General features: G+C 41.7%; 1 protein-coding gene across 10 annotated transcripts in view; it reads left to right on the top strand.

The window, feature by feature from the left end:
* Window positions 1-21,303, top strand: part of zmp:0000001200 (dedicator of cytokinesis protein 9) — a 70,162-nt gene that overhangs the window by 43,154 nt on the left and 5,705 nt on the right. For 5 of the 10 annotated variants that reach the window (XM_020089984.2, XM_069533268.1, XM_069533269.1 and 2 more), the window contains exons 8-47: window positions 1,362-1,536; window positions 2,426-2,478; window positions 3,578-3,652; window positions 3,751-3,891; window positions 4,569-4,781; window positions 4,892-5,014; window positions 5,210-5,292; window positions 5,763-5,885; window positions 6,112-6,191; window positions 6,294-6,481; window positions 6,895-6,960; window positions 7,054-7,146; window positions 7,299-7,422; window positions 7,604-7,722; window positions 8,155-8,244; window positions 8,390-8,479; window positions 9,450-9,565; window positions 9,873-9,942; window positions 10,205-10,330; window positions 10,431-10,502; window positions 11,414-11,560; window positions 11,714-11,797; window positions 11,930-12,041; window positions 12,803-12,981; window positions 13,128-13,244; window positions 13,901-14,012; window positions 14,107-14,240; window positions 15,669-15,783; window positions 15,888-15,954; window positions 16,046-16,093; window positions 17,491-17,627; window positions 18,564-18,679; window positions 19,005-19,142; window positions 19,225-19,407; window positions 19,526-19,639; window positions 19,752-19,967; window positions 20,217-20,274; window positions 20,460-20,566; window positions 20,894-21,016; window positions 21,130-21,243. In XM_020089984.2, coding sequence (XP_019945543.1) covers window positions 1,362-1,536; window positions 2,426-2,478; window positions 3,578-3,652; window positions 3,751-3,891; window positions 4,569-4,781; window positions 4,892-5,014; window positions 5,210-5,292; window positions 5,763-5,885; window positions 6,112-6,191; window positions 6,294-6,481; window positions 6,895-6,960; window positions 7,054-7,146; window positions 7,299-7,422; window positions 7,604-7,722; window positions 8,155-8,244; window positions 8,390-8,479; window positions 9,450-9,565; window positions 9,873-9,942; window positions 10,205-10,330; window positions 10,431-10,502; window positions 11,414-11,560; window positions 11,714-11,797; window positions 11,930-12,041; window positions 12,803-12,981; window positions 13,128-13,244; window positions 13,901-14,012; window positions 14,107-14,240; window positions 15,669-15,783; window positions 15,888-15,954; window positions 16,046-16,093; window positions 17,491-17,627; window positions 18,564-18,679; window positions 19,005-19,142; window positions 19,225-19,407; window positions 19,526-19,639; window positions 19,752-19,967; window positions 20,217-20,274; window positions 20,460-20,566; window positions 20,894-21,016; window positions 21,130-21,243 — 4,641 coding nt within the window. Of the gene's footprint in view, window positions 1-1,361; window positions 1,537-2,425; window positions 2,479-3,577; window positions 3,653-3,750; window positions 3,892-4,568; window positions 4,782-4,891; window positions 5,015-5,209; window positions 5,293-5,762; window positions 5,886-6,111; window positions 6,192-6,293; window positions 6,482-6,894; window positions 6,961-7,053; window positions 7,147-7,298; window positions 7,423-7,603; window positions 7,723-8,154; window positions 8,245-8,389; window positions 8,480-9,449; window positions 9,566-9,872; window positions 9,943-10,204; window positions 10,331-10,430; window positions 10,503-11,413; window positions 11,561-11,713; window positions 11,798-11,929; window positions 12,042-12,802; window positions 12,982-13,127; window positions 13,245-13,900; window positions 14,013-14,106; window positions 14,241-15,668; window positions 15,784-15,887; window positions 15,955-16,045; window positions 16,094-17,490; window positions 17,628-17,949; window positions 17,994-18,563; window positions 18,680-19,004; window positions 19,143-19,224; window positions 19,408-19,525; window positions 19,640-19,751; window positions 19,968-20,216; window positions 20,275-20,459; window positions 20,567-20,893; window positions 21,017-21,129; window positions 21,244-21,303 lie in introns of all 10 variants that reach the window. The other 5 variants (XM_069533275.1, XM_069533271.1, XM_069533272.1 and 2 more) reach the window with 2 other exon arrangements.

A 21,303-nucleotide genomic window follows, 5' to 3' on the forward strand; every position in this document is an offset into this window, starting at 1 on the left:
TTGCAGCCAGCCACCAGGGGGTTGCTTTGGCTTCACTTTTGGGAAAGCGTCATGTAGTCCATCTTTATATACAGTTTATGGTTGTCAAGGTTTTTTTTGGGGGGGGGGGGGGTGTTTATGAGCAGAGCGGCAGATGTTTAACTCTGCAGCTGTGCAGTGACATCACACTGGGCCTCAACTTGTAAGAAGATGCCAACATATTGTTTCGTTAAACATACAGAGCGTGGTCCAATGAAGTTAAAATGCATCGAAATGGCTTTAAAGTGCGATTTGGCCTTTTTTTTCTATCTCTCTTTTTTGTCTTCTCTTAACTCGTTTTCTGAAGCACAACACAGATACTAACAATATGAAAAACCATTTTGAGTGGGTTTTCTGGGGATTTGTGCGATGTGTTGTCTAGAAAACTGAGACAGGACCTTTTTGTCTATCAGGTGATTAAGTCGGTTTATCCTGACTCCAGTTTTATTTCTGTCCTGAACCTCCCTCTCCATATTTACTCATCCAGTCTGCAGATAATCACTCTCCCTCCCCATCACTCCCACACGGCTGGTTCAACACTGCCTGCAGGACGCTGTGATAACCACAGCACCACAATCCACTCACTGCTGACAATAATGTGTCGACTTCCCCGTTCCACGATAAGAAATACTGCTTGAATATGTTATTAAACTGGACAGTCAGTGGGGACAAACTCCAGCTGATACAGCACCTTCAGGTTCTGAATGGGCTGAAATAGCTGAAGCCCAAACGGGAGAGTGACGTCACTCTTTCTGTGGGTTTTGGAGATCAAAGTTCATTTCTGCAGTTCCAGCTCATTCTCTGTGACTTCATCTGACGTTATAAAGTGTCTGTTGTGGTCCTGGCAGAGCTGGAGGCTTCGTTACACAGATGGAAACACTCTGTCCAGCCTTCACTCACTCTGTCCAGTTGCTTTCTGCTGCAGTTAAATTAAATCTTAGTTTAACTTTCCCTCTTTTGGAAATGACTCCCATTCGTCACCTAGTGGTGCCAGTGTTAGTTCAGAGTTTGTAATGGATTATTGATTTTAGATACCTGAACATTCTGTGTTCACAGGCTAAAAACAGCAGGATGCAAAGACGCAGGGATGAGGGAGGAGTAAAAGTGGAGAAAGTCATTATTTAAGTAAAAAATAATTGAACTGAATATCAGCTGCCTCCTGGTGAGCTTGCAAGGATTCACTGACATTTCCTTCATCCTGCCACAGTTCAACAGTGGGATATTAGATCTTATAAATTAAACCCAGTCCGTCTGTAACTTTTGCCTCGTATCTTGAGATTTTCCTCCCCCGCTCACTTCGCTCTCTTCTTCATATCTAATCTCTTTTCTTGTGTTCCCTGCAGAACAACAAGGTTCGGAGGTTTGCCTTCGAGCTGAAGATGCAGGATAAGAGCACATACCTGCTGGCTTCAGACAGCGAGGGAGAGATGGAGGACTGGATCAACACCCTCAACAAGATACTGCACAGCAGCTTTGAAATCGCCATGCAGGAGAAGCGGAATGGAGACGTTCATGATGGTGCGTGAGTTCACTTTAAGGACACACAAATAAGAAATGATATATTGTAATATAAAACATTTTATTTATATCGTGCTTTTAAAATGCTCAAAGACAGTTTACATGGGTTAGAAAACAGAGGAAGCAAATAACTAAAACCATAAAAGATTGGCCTGAAGAGAAATATAAAGTTGTAGCCTGAAAAGTTTGATAAACCTTTGATATTCTAGTATTTAACTTCATCTAGAAAGTATTTCATTAATATATGTGATAATAGAGGCAATAATTATGCAATTATGTAAGCTTAGTGTCTAAGTTGAAGATTTCCCTCAGTTATTTTATCCATAATAATAATCAACTACTTATAAGATCTAGTAAATCCACTCATTGTTATCGGTTTATTTATTCTGGGATGCCCTCTGCACTTGAGGATGTTTTTAAAGAGACGCTGCTCATTCACAACAATGTCTCCTCCCAGTTCTCTGTTACTGCTTCCTGTCTCTCTCTCTCTCCTGTGGTTAATGTGATACTGGACCACCCAGGCTTTTAATACTCACCTACTGTCTCATGGGGGGCTTAGCTGAGGAGGAAAGAGGCTGAATACCTCTGCACAAAAATAATGCTCCACTAATCTTTCCAGCTCCCTCCAGCTTTTATTCATCTCGCCGTGAATTAGAAAGAAAAGAAATGATTCTGCTTGGGGAGATGTGGTAGATTTCTGAAAATGTACCACTGAGACGTGCAGTATCTGTCTCTCAGTCCTGACTGAGTCCTGCACGGTTGAATTAGTATTTACTGAACTTTCACGTGTCAGTAAGTGATTAAAGAGGTTTTACAAGGAAAGGTGGTTGAGTTTTAAATCTATAGTTTGTGGTCTGGACCCCAAGATTTCTTATGTTTTTTCTTTCAGATGATGATCTTGGAAAGTCAGACAGCTCCTCTGGCAGCATGGACAGCTTTCAGGTAGGTCCTGCTCTCTCTGCACGATGCTCACACATTCATTACGTCATCACACGGAGCTGAAGCACTTAACCACTCTTCTTCGCTGAGGCTCTAAGTTCAACGGCCTCTCTCTCACAAACATTTGGCTTGAATTTGGGTTCAAAAGTCACTGGTTACACACCTAATTGCTCAGGCATTCATTTGTTACTGCAGCTCAGACCTGGAATTACACACAGACCTGTTGTCAGGTGATTAACTATACTTAAATGCATCTTTACACTATGACTCTTTGGGTTTCATCCAAAAAACCAACACAGCAAATTAAACATCTGGCGGCTAAACATTCATCCATCAACATCCAAAGAAAAGAAAGAAGTGGAGAAAGCTGGCACGTGCTTTTACATAACGACAATCGAGTATTAGGGCCAGTTAGAGGGAAAAAAGATTTGGACATTTCAAGAATAAAGTTGTAGTTTCATGAGAAAATGTTTTTACGGCAATAAAGACATAATATTGTGTCTGAATTTTTGGTTATGTGTCATAGGATCGGCCTGTCTCCTGTTTTTGGACATGTCATGTGGAGCATCTCGTTAACTTGTACTTTGGTTTTGTTTCACTAATAACAAAATACACTATTCTCAAAATCTCAAGAACTTCAATACGTCCCTAATATACGTACATAACGACACCTGCATCAATACTAATGAAACTTGATGATACAAACTGTCTCATATAATCTGTTTCTTGATTTAAAAACTGTTGACTTACAAGCTCCAGAGGAGTTTTCCCTCCTCCCTGAATGGATATTTGATGTTTCAGGAAAAAAGCTCATAGTGCTGAGTGGTATGCTGTATAGTAAAGCCATATGTGGATGGAAACTGGTGGTAACTGTTCACTGGAAAACAGCTTGACAGGTTACAGTGTGCAGAAATGTATGCTGGTACCACCTGACTCTCCCCACCGAGCCAATAAAATATCAAGCTTCATTTCCAGATGGGCGCAAAAGACAAAAATGTCTTAATGATAAAACCAACCGAGTGCACATCTCTCACACAGCGCCTCTGGCCTTCAGACGGCTTTTGGTTTAAATGGATTTAGGAAATGCCTCTCCTCTCCACAGAGCACCAGAGAGATAGAGTCCAGGATGAGGAGCGAGACCAGATTGAAGCTGTTCACCCTGGACCCTGACACACAGGTAATTAAACCTAAAGTGCATTTAAGTTCACTCATTCCCAGGTGGTAGCAGGAGCCAACCTAACACCCCATAATAAAATCTTTTGTGCTCTCTGTTAGAAACTCGACTTCTCAGGAATAGAACCGGATGTGAAGCAGTTTGAGGAGAAGTTTGGCAAACGTGTTTTGGTGAACTGCAACGACCTCTCGTTCAATCTGCAAAGCTGCGTGGCCGAAAACGAAGAAGGGCCGACGACCAACGTAAGACTAAATCTTTCTCTGGCCCTGAATAACAGAAATATCATTATCTGCAGGATTAAGCACAGAGGATACGGTTTGTTATGGCAGACCGGACTGACTCATTATTTGAAATGCTGGAGGACTCGTGTTGACATAGCAACCACACTAAAGACTCAGTTATGGTGAACAATGGGTATAATGGAGTCTGATGTCCTGCTGTCCCTCCCAGCAGAAGCTGTCTGTTAAATCAAGTGTAGTTAAAAATGTCCTTATTTTTGTTTAGGTGGGGATCATCGTGTTCCTCATTGTTTAAGATGACAGAGTGATAAGAGAGTTAAACAGTGCATGACTGTGCTGAGCCCCATTTAGAGGGATTTTCATGATACCAAAGAGAAAGATTCACTTTACCATAGTGGACTTTTACTATAGCAAAGTAAAGTTTTAGTTTACCTTTTTATTTTATGTTGAGTTTTACTTTACCATAGTGTATTTTCAAAGCACCAGTTTTATTTCACAAAAGTGGATTTTTACTTCAAGTCCTAAAATCTGTTATAATGCAACAGTTTGAGTTAACAGCTAACGTTGAACTGAATAACAAACATTACACTATCTTATGGTGTCGTGTTTTTTTTTTTTTTTAAATAATCATCATCCTCATCACGTCTTAATGCAGAATTATTCCTCTGTTCGATGTCTAGGTGGAGCCCTTCTACGTCAATCTCTCACTGTTTGACATCCAGAATGGGAGGAAGATCTCCTCTGACTTCCACGTGGACTTGAACCACCCGTCTGTGCGGGGCATGGTGCCCAGTAACATCAGCCAGTACATGAACGGAGGAGGGGACGCCCACCCTGAGGGGCCCCGGTTGGTCCATGGGGTGCCGGAGGCAGCCATGCACTATCCTAGACAGGTGAATTATGTTTTTAACGTCACTAAAACATGGAAATAATATATTGTTTGCTTTTTTGCAGCTCGACAACAGCACTATGTAAATATGTACATATTTAAATTTGTCTGCAGGGGGTGTTCTCAGTAACATGTCCTCACCCAGATATCTTCCTGGTGGCTCGTATAGAGAAGGTGCTTCAGGGAGGAATCAACCACTGTGCCGAGCCGTACATGAAGAGTTCAGACTCCACCAAGGTACTGACCAACCTATGAATTTTCATCGCTAGCAAACACACTCAGTGGTTGCAGGACTGAGGGTTTTTCGGAGTATCTCTGTTCATTTCAAGTGTGTGTGTACCTGTGTTAAGACTGGGAACATGCTGTATACTCGATGTTACAGTGCACGTGTCTTTGTTGAAGCTCCAAGTGTGTGTTCCTGTTTTCCACCAGGTGGCACAGAAGGTCCTGAAAAATGGCAAGCTGGCATGTAGCCGGTTAGGCCAGTACAAGATGCCTTTTGCCTGGGCAGCAAGGTAACGACACATTGACTGAGAATGACGTAGTAACATTCAATTGGGTTCTGTCCCAAAAATAGCTGTTGTCATTGTGCCATGATGAAAAGTCACATTTACCATTTTGTCTGAACTGTACAAAGACCAAATCAAAAGTGTTGGATTTAACCGTAGCAGTATATTTAAGCAAACTTCCTAACCAGTTTATTCCCTCACAGTTATTCTCCTGGAAATAACTGTTTTCAATTGGTAGTCATTTTTATATTCAATTAACCCCTAAAGTCGTTTATCAGACAAAAATAAAAACATTTTCAACTATCAGTTTACATTAAATATACTGTATTTATAAAGCAATTTGAGGAATATTGTGAGTGAAATTATAAATGTTTGTTAGTTGTACATATTCTTTCTTTTGTCTGATGAAATAATATCGGATGTATTTTTGTGCTGCTGAAGAGAAATGTTCCTGGATTGTCTTTTCTTTGTCGCAGGCCTTTGTTCAAAGACGCTTCAGGGACGCTTGACAAAAGTGCCCGTTTCTCAGCTCTGTACAGACAGGACAGCAACAAGCTGTCCAACGACGACATGCTCAAGCTGCTGGCTGACTTCAGAAAGTTAGTGATGTTTGTATGAGTGCACTCTGTTATACATAATTTGAGTAATCTTATAGATTTCCTGGAAATGAAAGTATGGAAAATATGTTCCTTTAGGTTGGAGACTGCTTCTCACATCTGTGAATGTGGTCATATTTGTTCACGTCCAGGCTGTCTGCCTGTTTCTTATTCCGGCTTTGGTAGATGATCGAAAGGCTTAACCAGAGTTTATTTTTCCTTCCCTCAGGCCAGAGAAGATGGCCAAGCTGCCTGTAATCCTCGGAAACCTTGATGTTACAATCGACAGCGTAGCCCCTGACTTGACAAGTAAGTCGTCTAAGATCGCTCTGAGCCAATCAGACCTGATCGTCCATGTTGTCTGCAGCAGGCTGTTTATTTGGTCTCTCTCCCTCATGCTTCTGTGTGCAGATTGCGTTACCTCATCCTACATTCCTGTGAAGCAGTTTGACTTGGGCGAGAAGAGCAGCGTCTTCTTCGAAGTGGAGGAGTTTGTGCCGTGCATAGCCAAATGTTCTCAGCCTTTCACCATCTACAACAATCACCTCTACGTGTACCCGAAGCACTTGAAGTACGACAACCAGAAGTCTTTCGCAAAGGTACAACACATGACTACTGCACGTTGTCATTGGAGCAGGAATTGTTTTTTCATTTTTCTTCTTTTTTTAATCCGGTGGCCGAATGAGTCATGTCTTCTGGTTATCCATCCGCCCTGTTCTTGTGAACACGATATCTAAAGAATGCCTCAAGGGAATGTTTTAAAATTTGGTACAGATTTTCACTTGAACTTATTCTAATTTGGGGGTCGTAGGTCAAAGGTCAAGGTCGCTGTGACCTCACAAACACATCTTTGATCTTGCGGGAATTTTTCTTCAAACTTGCTTCAAATTCAAATTAGACTGAACTTCTTGTATGTAGCAGAGTGTGAAGACAGAAACTGCACTGGTTTGCAGAGGCAGGGTATTTCTTCTTTTCCTCAGTGTGACTAACTGGATCGACTCATTGTCTTTAGGCTCGAAACATCGCTGTCTGCATTGAGTTCAAGGACTCCGATGAAGAAGAGGCTGTTTCACTGAAGGTAAACACACAAATGTGACCTGGAGGAGCTCAGAGGGTCCCTGAAGGAAATCCCAACCCGCCACAGGAACTAATCAAGTATTGTTTTCTACAGTGCATCTACGGTCGACCCGGAGGACCATTGTTTACCAAGAATGCCTTTGCTGCCGTCCTGCATCACCAGCACAACCCTGAATTTTATGATGAGGTCGGACACTGTGTGCTGGATGTTATTGTGAAGTTTGTTTGTGCTCTATTTGTGTTTATGCTTTTTTTTGCATCTTTTATTTCTGTATTGCACTTTGAATGACTTCTATGTGCTATAAATAAATTCATCTTGCTCTGCCTCATATCCATTAGTTCAAGATTGAGCTGCCGACGCAGCTCCATGAGAAACACCACCTGCTCTTCACCCTCTACCACGTCAGCTGTGACAGCAACAGCAAGGCCAGCACCAAAAAGAGAGAACTGGTTGAGACGCAAGGTAAAAAAAAAAAAAAAAAGAAAAAAGCAGGACTTAGTCTTCACAGTTCAAAACCACATTTTTATATTCATCTGTATTTTCCATCTGACTGCTGTGAATACAGTTGGGTGTGTTATTGATGTTTCTGGCTTGAAGCGTCAGACTGTAAGCTGAGTATCTTCTCCTCTGACTCCGCTCTCAGTGGGTTATGCCTGGCTCCCCTTGCTGAAGGACGGCCGAGTGATCATGAATGAGAGTCAGATCCCTGTGGCTGCCAATCTGCCGGCTGGATACCTCAGCAGTCAGGAGGGAGCTGGCAAGGTAGAGTCCATCGTCAAGTTGCGGAACAGTAATGACTTGGCTTCACCTACTCAGAGTTTCTTTTTGAATCTCTTTAGAATGGTACTGAGCGCTTACCTCCTCCAAGGCCCAATACTCCCCTCAAATTAAATCAAGCTGCCCCAAAGTAAACCCACTCATAGATATCTGTCCCCTGAATATGCCTGGTTGTTTTTTCATCAAGACCAATGAACTATTCTCTAGTAAAACAGATCATGTTAAAGAAAGTGATACAAATGGAACCCCCTTGGAGGAGGTGAGAAGTTTAGGTGGAAAAACACGTCACAGCCAACATCATATAAACTAAATAAAATATTAAATCAAAAATATCTTTGGAGATGATGGTATAATGGATGTGGTGCCTAATATTTACTGTGTTACTCACCCAGGGATTGTTTATCTGTTTTCTTTCAGCATGGGTCAGGTCCTGAAGTCAAGTGGGTGGATGGAGGGAAGCCTTTATTCAAGGTGTCCACTCACCTTGTTTCCACTGTCTACACTCAGGTTGGTTTTAACATACATGCTGTAAAAGTCTCTTGTGTGTCCTATGAAATCGAATGCGTCACATCTGAACTTGTGCTGTGATTTCATTATGAACAACCTACTGTGTTTTTTAACCTTTAATTTTTTTTGTTTCTCAACATTTCAGGATCAACATTTACACAATTTCTTTCATCACTGTCAGAGCATCACGTCTGCAGCCCAGGCTTCAGGAGGAGAGCTGGTCAAATACCTGAAGGTAAAACGATGAGAATAAGATTAGATTAAGGATTGTTCTTTAGGATACTGCTACTGCTACAGTAAACTTGTTTTTTTTATTAAACCACAATCTGTATTGCTGACATTAAGTCTACATATGCTTGATAAATAATGTATAAATCAAGGATTGGGAGCTCAGTCTGAACAGAATGACATCTAAAACTTTACTGGATAACTGAAGGGAAAGTTCAGTCTATTTCACACTTGATTTTCCAGCTAAAAGTAATTCATACTCCCAGTCACACTTGGTTGATGCTGAATCACGTGCTCTACTTTGTGCCACATTTTGCCAAAAGCACATTCTTCTGGACAGTCTGTGCAGGGCTTTTTTCCATTGCCATCGATACACAATTTATTTGTAGCTTACCAGCAAATATTAGTTTGATACCAGTAAGTCTGTCAGAAGTCTGTTCATAGTTGGCGTGATTCCTTTTCCATTTCTTTTGTATTCTGCTGCAGCAGTAGCTCGATTATTACTTTGTCTCTTGCCCTCTCTCCAGTCCATGGGAATCTCAGTTCACTGTTCCCCTGGTGGACTTTGACATGGAAAGCCACACTTGTTCTGTGTATCTCTTGGGTTCTAATGTAAACACAACAGTGAACATGAACAATAGCTGGAGGGTCAAACAGCAGGTCAGCCGTGTGGAATGGACGCTCGCCAAATGACTTTGGCTGTGCTTGTGTTAGTTTCCTGCACACAGGCAGGGATGCACAAGTACCTACTCTCTGCCATGTTCCAGACACTGGAGACAGATAGTGAGGGAGATTAACACAATGTTGTTCACTCGTGTCCTGATTAGTTTCCTCACATGTTATTTTGTGTCCACCTTCTGTGCTCTTTTTTAAGGCCATAAAAGAAGACAAGATTATGTTCACATTTATTCTAACTGTGCATTAGCTGTGTCACTGACCTCTTCGTAAACACATGTCTTTGACGTTTGCGTCGTCAGAGTCTTCACGCCATGGAGAGTCATGTGATGATCAAGTTCCTGCCCACCACCCTGAATCAGCTGTTCAGGGTGCTCACCAGTGCCACCCAAGAGGACGTGGCAGTCAACGTCACCAGGCAAGTGTCTCTGAAACCAACAACGGCTTCACATGAGTCATCTCATGTAATTATTCAAATATTAATAAATATGTTTTGTTATTTTCCTGATTAATATCTAAGAACAAAAACATTTTTTCTGAAAGTTACAGATCTCTAGTTTTTTTTTTACACTCCAGTTGATCCAACACATCTGTCAATTATATTTTCTGGTGTCTAAGATCTTTGTGACAATGATTTTAATATGAAACAAAACCTGAATTCTGTTATGAACTGAGAATATGATAAAGTCCTCACTCACTCTTTCCTTTGCTGTTGTTTCCTTCAGAGTCATGATTCACATTGTTGCCCAGTGCCATGAGGAGGGGTTGGAACATTATCTGAGATCATACGTTAAGGTAAGAAATGTCATGCTACATGTCACAAGACTGTAAATAAAGATGGATGAAGTGTCTCCACTTCCTCCAACTATCCAGAGGTGATGCTAGAATATCCTGGATACGAACTCTGCCATCTTGTGCATTTGGAGCCAGAGCTCACCCAATCATGAGTCAGTCTCAGCTGTCAATCATGCCATTTTGCTCCATCTTTATATACAGACATTGTGTGTGTCATGTTTGCAGTGGAGGTCTTTCACATCTCTCGCTGTGTCTCCTGCAGTTTGTATTCAAGACTGAGCCGTTCACGTCGTCCACCGCCCGATCAGTGCACGAGGAGTTGGCCAAAGCCATGACCGCCATCCTGAAGCCTTCCACTGACTTCCTCACGAGTAACAAACTGCTGAAGGTAACATGTGTGCAGTGTTAAAGGATGACAGGGTGTGTAATTATATTTGACGTGAATATCGTCTTTCTTATTCTCTGATTGATGTTTGTGTGCCCTGCAGTACTCCTGGTATTTCTTTGAAGCCTTAGTCAAGTCCATGGCTCAGTACTTGATTGAGAGCTGTAAAGTGAAGGTACGTCTGCCTCAACATGTGCGTTCGACTCACAAGTGTCTGCTTCATTACAGCTTAGGTTCCTCACTTGTAGCTCCCGACATGCCAAGTCTTGTGGACAGCCACAGCACCGCAGTCAGAGTATCGTGTATCCGCGGTCTGTCCCACACAGCTGTGCAGTTTAATTGGCTGCATTTGTCCGTACCCCATAAACAACCACATCCCTGTGTTTAACCTCCACTGGCATCATGTGGAGGCAACAGCAGAAGCAGAAGAAAAAATGCAGCCGTGTTCTGTGATGTTCCAGTTGCATTACTAGGCGGGTGATATTCTTTATGATTATTATCAACAAATCCCATAGAAAGAGAAAAAGCAATAATACTTTAGTCTTTCTCTACTTCCACATTTAAATTCCCCAGATCCAGATTTTTATTTAAATCCCCAGGAAATTGCACAGTCTCCTAAATATGCCTGAGATTGATCAGTTATTCTCTGGAAAACTGGTGAATGTCATCAAACAAACTCTCCATCTTACTAGTGAAAGAAGTTGAGGAAAACAATTCCTGATTTGCCGCTTTATCTGGATCCATTTTGTGTTATCCTGCTGACAAGCAAACAAACCAACAAATAATTAAATGGACACAGGAGATGTTATTTTATAGTTTCAATTTGAAAAGACATGAAATCATTTTCTAAAACATAGAGTTCATAGAGCATCTGGTGCTCTGATGAGCATGTACTGCAGCAGGACTGTGTGTGAGCCACTGACTCAAAATAAACTTAATAATATATTAATGAAGGACACTGGCAAAGATCAACTATTTTTAATGGGATTTATTAAAAACTACAAAAATACAGAATATCACCAACCTTATCTTAAAGTTAAGGTTTAGTCGTGTGTTGTATGACAACATTCTGGTTATATCTCTCAGTTGTCCAGGAATCAGCGCTTCTCTGCATCTTTCCATCACACGGTGGAGACATTGGTCAACATGATGATGCCACACATCACACAGAAGTACAAAGACAACCTGGATGCCGCCAGGAATGCCAACCACAGTCTGGCCGTCTTCATCAAGGTCAGGATCCACAGTGACGTCTTCAGGAAAACATTTCCAGTAAAAGCTGGAGAAGTTTTTTACAGTGCAGACGGTCCTGGTTTATGTAAATGTATAGATTTGTTTTCGTGTTTGCTATAAATAATAAAAGAATCCTTCTCCTTTCCTCTTTAGCGTTGTTTCAACCTGATGGACAGAGGCTTTATGTTCAAGCAGATCAACAACTACATCAACTGTTTTATGCCTGGAGACCCAAAGGTACGACAATACAGTCAGTAATAAATTCATGAAGATGACTATTAAAAGAAAGACTTAAAGTCTGCCTGCATCCCAGTGCAGGACATGTTGTTTTAAAGCTGCCTCACTCGTTTCTGCTCTTTCTCAATGCAGACGCTCTTTGAGTTCAAGTTTGAGTTCCTGCGTGTCGTGTGCAACCACGAGCACTACGTCCCCTTAAACCTGCCCATGCCATTTGGAAAGGGAAGGATACTGAGATTTCAAGGTGAGAAGATGATCCCATTTATCTGAGAGTCAAGAAGAGAGGCAGCTTGTTTAAGTGTAGAAAGAAAGCATCAGTCAAATAGCAACATTCTACATTTTGTGTACATTTTTACAGCAGGTACTGTTTTATTTTTTTGTGTGTTCCTCAACCAGCTTTATTATCTCCATATGACACAGTGGAGTCATACGATACTCCAGTAGGTAGGTGCGAGGTGTGCTGCTTGTATGTCTTCTCCAAAAAGAACCAATTTCAATTCAACCAATAAGCCTTGAGCAGAAAGTTGCAAATCCCTTCTGCAATCAGATGAAATCATCTTCCATCTCTAATGTGAACTGGTTGATGTGGAATGATTTACATGGCACAGACACATTATACTCTGACAACACAGCCTGTGATTTGCTGTGTGCGTGCATGTGTGTGTGTGTGTTTGTGTGAACAGCTACTGCCGTTCAATCACGAGCTTTAATCCTGTTGGTCTTTCTCCACGCTGATCACTGGTGATAGGGAGCAGCAGCCTTCATGTGTTCAACATGAAACTCTAAGCTTCTCATATAGTTACATTTTAACTTACATGTTACATTCGATTACATTTAGTTTGTAATGGTTGTCACTGAAAACACCAAAATAAATAAAAAATGCAATCTGATAATTATTATAACACATTTTTCTGCTTTCATTATTTACTGCCGTCTGTGACTCCTCACATCATAACTCATTTTTCTGTCAGTCCCTTCTAATCTCTTCTTCCTCCTCTTCCTCAGACCTTCAGCTGGATTACTCGCTGACAGATGACTTCTGTAAGAACCATTTCCTGGTCGGGCTGCTGCTCAGAGAGGTCGGTGCAGCTCTGCTGGAGTTCAGGGAGATTCGTCAGGTTTCCATCCAGGTGTTGAAGAACCTGATGGTCAAACACACGTTTGATGACCGCTACACCTCCAAGGTATCAGAAATACTTTATTGGTCCCAGGGTGAACTTGTGTAAGTGGTGTTAGTGTCAGACGTGTGTGTGTGTGTGTCTGTGTGTGGGGTGTGTGTTGTTTTTATGATCTGGAGATATTCTGCTGAATGGTTTGGTTTGTTTTCCAGAGCCAACAGGCCAGGATGGCCACCCTGTACTTGCCCTTGTTTGGTCTTCTACAGGAGAACGTGAACAGGCTGAATGTGAAGGAAGTAACTCCTTTCCCCATCAACCACTCCAACAATGTAAGGGCGCCACCTAGTGGCTTCTTCTGAATTATAACCATCCAAGCTCCACACTGCCCACACAGGAACATCTACACCCACATCCACACCTTTAAAAATAAATACAATATTCAAAGAGAAAGAACAATATAGAGAGGAAATAATAAGAGCTGGTATCAGTCTCAGATTGTAAGTATTTTAATCACATCTTACTCTGTGCATAGTTTGATCTCACACAGTGTCCCAGACAAAAATCACAACGCAATAAAAAGTGTTTATGGAGGCTTGATCCTGCGGCGGCCCTTTGCTTCATGTCATCCCTGTTCTCTCTTCCCATGTCAAGATTAATTCTGTCCTCTCAAATAAAGGACTCAAGCCCAAAAATATATTTAAAAAATAATAATAAAATGGTTGAGCTTATATGTATTTAGTAGAACCCTTAATGTTTTATTATATATATACATTTACCAACCTAAGATTGCAAGTTATGGATTATGGATAAATTCCATCGTACATGTTCCAATAACAGTGGAAAACCTTTGATCAGGACTTTTAGATTGTAGGTCAGGGGACACCGCCCAATGAGAACACACATAACACACTGGACTTTTTATAAAAACATACAGAGTTTTACTGGGATCTGTGTCCATTAAACTCCTTCACTGTTTTTCATTCAGAACGGAAGAGAAGAGTCACTCTTTACCAATGCGTTGATGACTCCTCCCAGATCCAGCACCTTCCTGGACACCAGCTTACACAAAGATGTGTTTGGAGTCATCTCAGGCACCGGTGAGAGAGGAGGAGACATGGGGCTGAAAATAAATACATGTTTGTTTTCATATTAATATAAAATGATTTCTGTTTTGATATTTTCTTTCAACAGCTTCCCCTCACACGTCATCCACCCCCAACATCAGCTCTGTGCGCCACGCAGACTCTCGCGGCTCCCTCATCAGCACCGACTCGGCCAACAGCCTGCATGAGAAGAACATGGACAAGGGAAACTCCCTGGACAAGGTACATCTCAGAAAGTGCTGCAAGGTGCCTGAATAATAAAATTCAACTTCCTGTAACATGCATTTATAATTCTCCATTTCACTGTGCCTGAGGCTTATACCACACACACCCCCCCCCCCCCGTCATAACCAAAGTGCCACAGAAAGTCAGTTCATGATAACTTGTACAATTAACTCCCTCCACCTTCCTCGTACGGCTGGTCGTGGCAGACGGAGAAGTTTGTACGGAGACACTCTGTCAACGTCCTGCGCTTTTTTACGGAGACAGAGGAGCTCTCTGTGCACACAAAGCGTGTCACCATGGACTTCTCCCTGCTCTCTGTCCCCCGTGTGTCAGAGAGCGTCCTGCACCCCAGCATTTCACTCCAAGTACAAAAACTCCCCTTTCCTTCACACAGTCACGCTCCCTCCTCGGATTGTTCCCTCTGGGCATGTGAGAGTGTGTGTGTGAGAGTGTCATCGACTCTGAGCCCTGTCTTTACCCGATGATTCTCAGGCTTTTTGCTTGTTTGTTTTCTGGTGCCATAAGGCAGACGCGCTGCACCACAGGGCCTCACAGGGTTTGTCTCTGCTCATTTTCCAGATGTTGAATTTGAGCATGCATGCGTGAGGGAGTTCTCACTTTTCAGCTCTTCTCATGTGTGCAGTGTCATTTTTCACTTCTATAAAGAGCCTCGAGCTAAATCTATGGAGAAGCCCATTAAACACAAAGGATTATATTTTCTCTGTCTGTGCTGCTGTTTGTTTCATCTTCCGTTTTGATTTCTGATGTGAGGTGACATTTATCACAACATATATAAGAAGTCATGGGGTATGTCAAGGGGTATAAATGACACATGGTACAAACTCGATAATCTCTTAGCTCAAAAAGTAAAAAAGACACATGAAAATATAAAAATTAACCACACTCCAGCTTTTCAGAAAAACTATCTTTAGCCTCGAAGCCTTCATGCAACATTCAAAACACCCAATAAAAAGCCGAAGCCACGGTCTTATGCTTTCCATGAAGTCATCCCCAACAACTTTCATGGTCTAGACTAAGTGCTGGCAGAGGAACATGCTTGGTGTATAGCCAACCCCTTGCTGTGGTGTTACTCCACTGCAGAGGAATTACCATTTGCAGTCTGCGCACCACAAATAGATCACTGTGTGGTTCGCGTAGCTTCGCTGCTGTAATCTCAGACCTCAGGAGAACTCGCACTAATCACGTCATAAAAACTCTGTGCTGTAAATCTGCAAAGTGTGCAGTTTGATTCTGTGTTTTTTAATGTAACACAAAACAAAAACAGTCAAGTATAGCACATAGACAGAATTTCCCAAAGATTTAGAATTGTTGTGCTAAATGCCCCTTGTCTTTTCTGTACTCTGAGCTCGACGGCATTATGTATATTTATCATGTCCGGTTCTGACCGTCCTCTCTGTCCCTCAGAACCAGGCTGCCTCCACCCTGGGCAGCCCCCTGCTGCGATGTGACAAACTGGACCAGGCAGAGATCAAGAGCCTCCTCATGTGTTTCTTACATGTGCTTAAAAGCATGTCTGAGGGTAAGAATCACAATCTTTCTCTCAACTTTCTTTGTGAGACTTAAATACTGTTCAGTCAACAAGCCAAGAAAACTCACTGTCGTCTTAATCACTGTCTCCTCCAGATGCTCTGTTCACTTACTGGAACAAGGCCTCATCTGCTGAGCTAATGGACTTCTTCACTCTCGTCGAGTAAGACCTCTGACGTTTCCATTGTGCACAGTGACGTGAGTAACAATGAAAAATGAAACCTGACTGATTCTTCCCTTGTCTTCCCTCTCAGAGTTTGCCTCCATCAGTTCAGATACATGGGGAAGAGATACATCGCAAGGTAATTCTGGTGTCACTGTTTCGATCAGTTGCATGGATACAAATGTTTTTAATCTTTTTTGCTTTTATATGTTGTTGAATTCTTTGATCAGAGATTTCAGGCTTCCAGTTCAGTGGGTTCCAACTTTCTTTTGTCCAAATGTTCCAAAAGTGTTCATTTTAATTTATCTGAAGCTAAATGTTGTTTAACACCCTCATTTATATACATGTGTATGTAACAATAATTGAATTGTGTTGGATTCATATTACTGTCACTGACTAAAGCTGGAGGTTTTCAACCATTTATCCAACATTATTTCAGTAGTTCTGTTACTTTTAGCTTTAACACATGTTTTGCATTATTTTTAGTTATTGATGTCAGCTATGAATCCATTACTTTTAGTTAAATATTTACATTGTTAAAACATAACTCATTTTCAGTTTATGTTGTTCTCTCACATAACGAAGTTGAAATTTAGGTTATGTCAAATTATTCCATGGATTAATTAATAATTATTCCTGCCCTAGTCTGGGAAGAAAGTGAGAACTTCTGCCCTCAGCAACTACAGTCTGGGGCGCAGCACCCCTGTTTGGAAATCACTGATCTGGAAACCTGTTATAAAAAGACAAAATATTGTTTTCCAGTCGACATTGATTGTCCATTAAACTTAAAGCTGCATATGACAGGACTATAGCTACTTTGTCAAGGGTTAAATATAATAAGTGATTGTTGCAGAGTGTGATTGTATGTTCAACACGGTTATTTCTTGAAGTAACTAAAACGTATCCCAACACACATACAGTTTAGTCTCTCTCTAATGTATTGGGAACTCTGGTCTCGGCTCTCGGGGCTTTGGGTGTTCACTCACTCTAACCTGTCACCACTGTTTCTATCTCTATTCACCTAAATGCTGGCAAGTTTAACACAATGAAATAAAACCTGGCTCCTGCCCCCTCCTGCTTGGGTAAGCCTGAAGGTGGAACTGACTCTCTCAAACCAGCAGCTGCATGAAATATTCTCTCTAAACTCACATGCAGCCTCTCACTCTCACATGCATGGCTCGGGCTGTAACTCACTGCTTTGATGCTGCTGTGCCACTTTTATCATTGTATAATAAATTGCATGCCAAACAAGCAATCTGCATTAATAACAATCACAATCTTTGCTACATACAATAGGTACATGCATAAATCCCAAAATGTTCATGTATCATATTTACTAGTTGATATTTCTGTCTTAAATCAATTATTCTTAAATCTGCTGTAGCTCTAGGGACATTTGTGTGTGTGTGTGTGTGTGTGTGTTTGTGTGTGTGTAGCACACATGCAAAAAACAGTGTGTTATTCACCTGCGCTTCACTAACTCTGGCTCTGCTGTTCATCAGCCATTCATCTAACATTGTCCTGTTTCCTCGTCAGGAACCAGGAAGGGGCAGGACCCGTAGCTCATGAGCGGAAGTCTCAGACTCTGCCTGTGTCCCGTAACAGGGCAGGAATGATGCATGCCCGCTTACAGCAGCTCAGCAGCCTGGATAACTCATACACTTTTAACCACAGTAAGTGACACCATGCTGTACGGCATTAGCAAACATCCTCTAACAGGGGACCCCAACCCATCCTCCTCCGCCTCACCCTGTGTAGTCTTGACTCCTCATACTTTTCAACATCATCAGCATCATCCTCTTCCTCATCCTCTGTTTAAACCCAGCCCACTTTAAAGCAGGAAGTGCTGCAGGAGACACAAGAGCGTCATCAGTTAATTGAACAGAATCGAGGCCAGACTAGCTGTGTGTCGCGTTACACTGATTTGACCTAAACTGTGTGATGAGTCTGTTTATGGCATTTTTTTTATTTAATACAGTTTCTCTGTGTTTTCAGTGTAAGAAAGATTTCAAGTATTCTTGGAATATCTGTAGAACATGGTAAGAATGTGCAGCGTCAGGTTTACAGTCAGACTGTGACTGGCTCTGTTCATTTGGTGGAATTAAGAGCATGACTGTTTTAACTGAACATCATCCTCAACAACTTTTCATCCCTCTGCTCGGCTCATCTGCTCTGAACTTCGGTTTACATTTCAGAAAAAATCTGTGAAAAGTTTTAAAGGTTTTATTCCAAAATACAATATTCCCTCTCTGGATCTGCTTCAGTATTTAATGGGCTCTTCCCTGACCCATTCCACATCCTTCCACCAACGTTTGTGGTGAACCATTCAGTAGTCTGCCATGTAACAAACAAACACAGAGATAAGCAAAGTGTTACAGTTTGTTTAAAGGTGTCAGTGTGCCACTATTCATTTGTTAAAATGTGTTAATTTTGTAAAAATCATATTTTTGTCAGTTTGGAATAAAACTTTCTATCATTTCAACTTAATACAATTGTCCATCCTTTTATCAACAGCTTTGCCGTTAACACTAAGGTCTCATATTTTATGTGATATGATGTAATGTGATGTGATGTGATATGATATGATATGATATGATGTCCCCTCTCAGCTTACAGTCACTCGGATGCTGACGTGTTGAATCAGTCGTTGCTGGAAGCTAACATCGCCACTGAAGTGTGCCTGACTGTCCTGGACACTCTCAGTATCTTCATCATGAGTTTCAAGGTAACTTTTTATCATATAGAATAATACTTTTAACTAATGTTGTTTCTAAACTTACTTTGTGCTTCAATAACTTCTTTGAATACAGTATGTAGGTATGTGGACACCCTGCATATGAAGGCTTGAGTCCCCCTGCAGGTCGGTGGTGACTCTGCCCTTTGCTGCGTCTTCCCCCATTTTACACTTGTCCTTATGATAAAGGCGAAATGCCTCAAAAATACATATCTAGGTTGTGTAACAATTATGTCAGGGCTAATTAATATTAACTCTCCTCCATGAGTTTCTCAATGAGACTTTGTTTTCAAGATGATGCTGTCTGTCTCTTCAGACTCAGCTGTGCTCGGACCACGGCCACAGTCCACTGATGAAGAAGGTGTTTGAAGTCCACCTCTGTTTCCTGCGAATCAATCAGTCAGAGACGGCCCTCAAGCAGGTCTTCACCTCCCTGCGCACCTTCATCTACAAGGTTTGACACACCTTTGTTGTTTTATTTAACGATACTCTATTAGCTCAACACAGTGGCTGATGACTTGTCTTCCACCCTCTAGTTTCCCTGCACATTCTTCGAGGGCCGTTCTGACATGTGTGCCGCGTTCTGCTACGAGATCTTGAAGTGTTGTAACTCCAAGCTGAGCTCCATTCGCAGCGACGCAGCCCATCTGCTGTACTTCCTCATGAAGAGCAACTTTGACTACACGGGTCGCAAATCCTTTGTCCGGACACACTTACAGGTAAGATCGAAAAATAAAACAACAGATTCAAAACAACTAGGCTTTCATGGTTGGATGAAGAAATTAAAGCCAAAATCAACACAAGAATATTTGATAATTCTTCTTTCCTTTCCTGTAGGTGGTGATTGCTGTCAGTCAGCTGATCGCTGACGTCATTGGTATTGGAAGTACCCGCTTCCAGCAGTCTCTGTCAATCATCAACAACTGTGCCAACAGTGACAAGACAATTAAAGTTAGCAACTCACTTGTATTCTTAATAATTCCATGTTCTTAAATAAACATTAAATAAATAAGTGCTTAAGCAAGTAACACCACATCTGGCTGCTCTAATTGCTCCGCAACAGAACACGGCGTTCCCGTCGGATGTGAAGGACCTGACCAAACGCATCAGGACCGTTCTGATGGCCACGGCTCAGATGAAGGAGCACGAGAGGGACCCGGAGATGCTGGTGGACCTGCAGTACAGCCTGGCCAAGTCGTATGCCAGCACACCCGAGCTACGCAAGACCTGGCTGGACAGCATGGCCCGAATCCACGTGAAGAATGGAGACTTGTCAGAGGTCTGTGATAAGAGTGTGTGGTTGAACAGGTGGAGCTTTCATCGAATGCAGGATATTGTGACATTGGATAAAGTAGCTTTTGATTTGTCTCTAATAATAGGTTTATATGTTTTCAGATATCAAGTACTTACTTAATATTAATCTGGTTTATTATGCATTGATGTGGTTGATACTGTTGTGTTGCATAATAAGTAACATTTAGCAACATATCTTTACTTATCTGACCTTAGATGCTCTCCTTGTTTTCAGGCGGCAATGTGCTACGTGCACGTTGCAGCGCTCGTGGCAGAATACCTGCGGAGAAAAGGTGCTGTAATAATCCATTTCTCTTGCATGCCACACAGCTGCAGCAGCATGTGCAGTTTTAAAACTGTATGGAAAACATTTACATTTGCTGGACCGGTTCTAGAAATCATACAAATGTTTTTTTATTTTGTCATAAGAAAGTTTTGGAGCTCGTACGTTAAAGCAGTGTCTCATCTCTGTGTGCAGGCATGTTCAAGCAGGGCTGCTCATCTTTCCGTGTCGTGACTCCAAACATCGATGAAGAAGCAGCCATGATGGAGGATGTCGGCATGCAGGATGTCCATTTCAATGAAGTACATCATTTTGAAATAGGAAATATTTGAAGTACATTTCTTGTAAAACTTAAAATCGTGCAGAGACCATCAATGTGATAATCTATTGTTAAGTATAATGTAGTTGTTTGAATCAAAGTTTAGTTACATATTGCTGTCTTCAAAAATATTATCTATATATTGAAAATTGAAAATGAAGACGGCATTTTTCAAGATGTCTGTACATGCAGATGTGCAATTTTTTAAAAAGCTTCTAGTCATCACACTGAGTCATGCAGAGGAGGAATTTTCTTATCACAGACTTTTTTTAAGCTGAATTCTCATTCGTCCCTGCTCTTGTTCCCTCAGGATGTCCTAATGGAGCTTTTGGAGGAGTGTGCGGACGGACTGTGGAAAGCCGAGCGTTACGAGCTCATCTCCGACATCTACAAGCTCATAATCCCCATTTATGAGAAGCGCAGGGACTTTGAGGTGCAAACTTATCCCACCTGGAAATTTTATTTTCCCCACAACAACCCCTCTTATGTAGCCTCGGCCCATATCCATTAGCATGTACAGACTCTAACCGGGTTGTTCTTGCACAGAAACTGGCGCACCTGTATGACACGCTGCATCGTGCATACAGCAAGGTTACAGAGGTCATGCACACGGGCAAGAGGCTGCTGGGCACCTATTTCAGAGTGGCTTTCTTTGGACAGGTGAGTTTAAATCTTAAGCTACACTAAAACCTGTTAACTTCACACGGTGTGTTAGATAAA

The sequence above is a fragment of the Paralichthys olivaceus genome, chromosome 10 (assembly GCF_024713975.1).
Source record: "Paralichthys olivaceus isolate ysfri-2021 chromosome 10, ASM2471397v2, whole genome shotgun sequence".
Taxonomy (NCBI): domain Eukaryota; kingdom Metazoa; phylum Chordata; class Actinopteri; order Pleuronectiformes; family Paralichthyidae; genus Paralichthys; species Paralichthys olivaceus.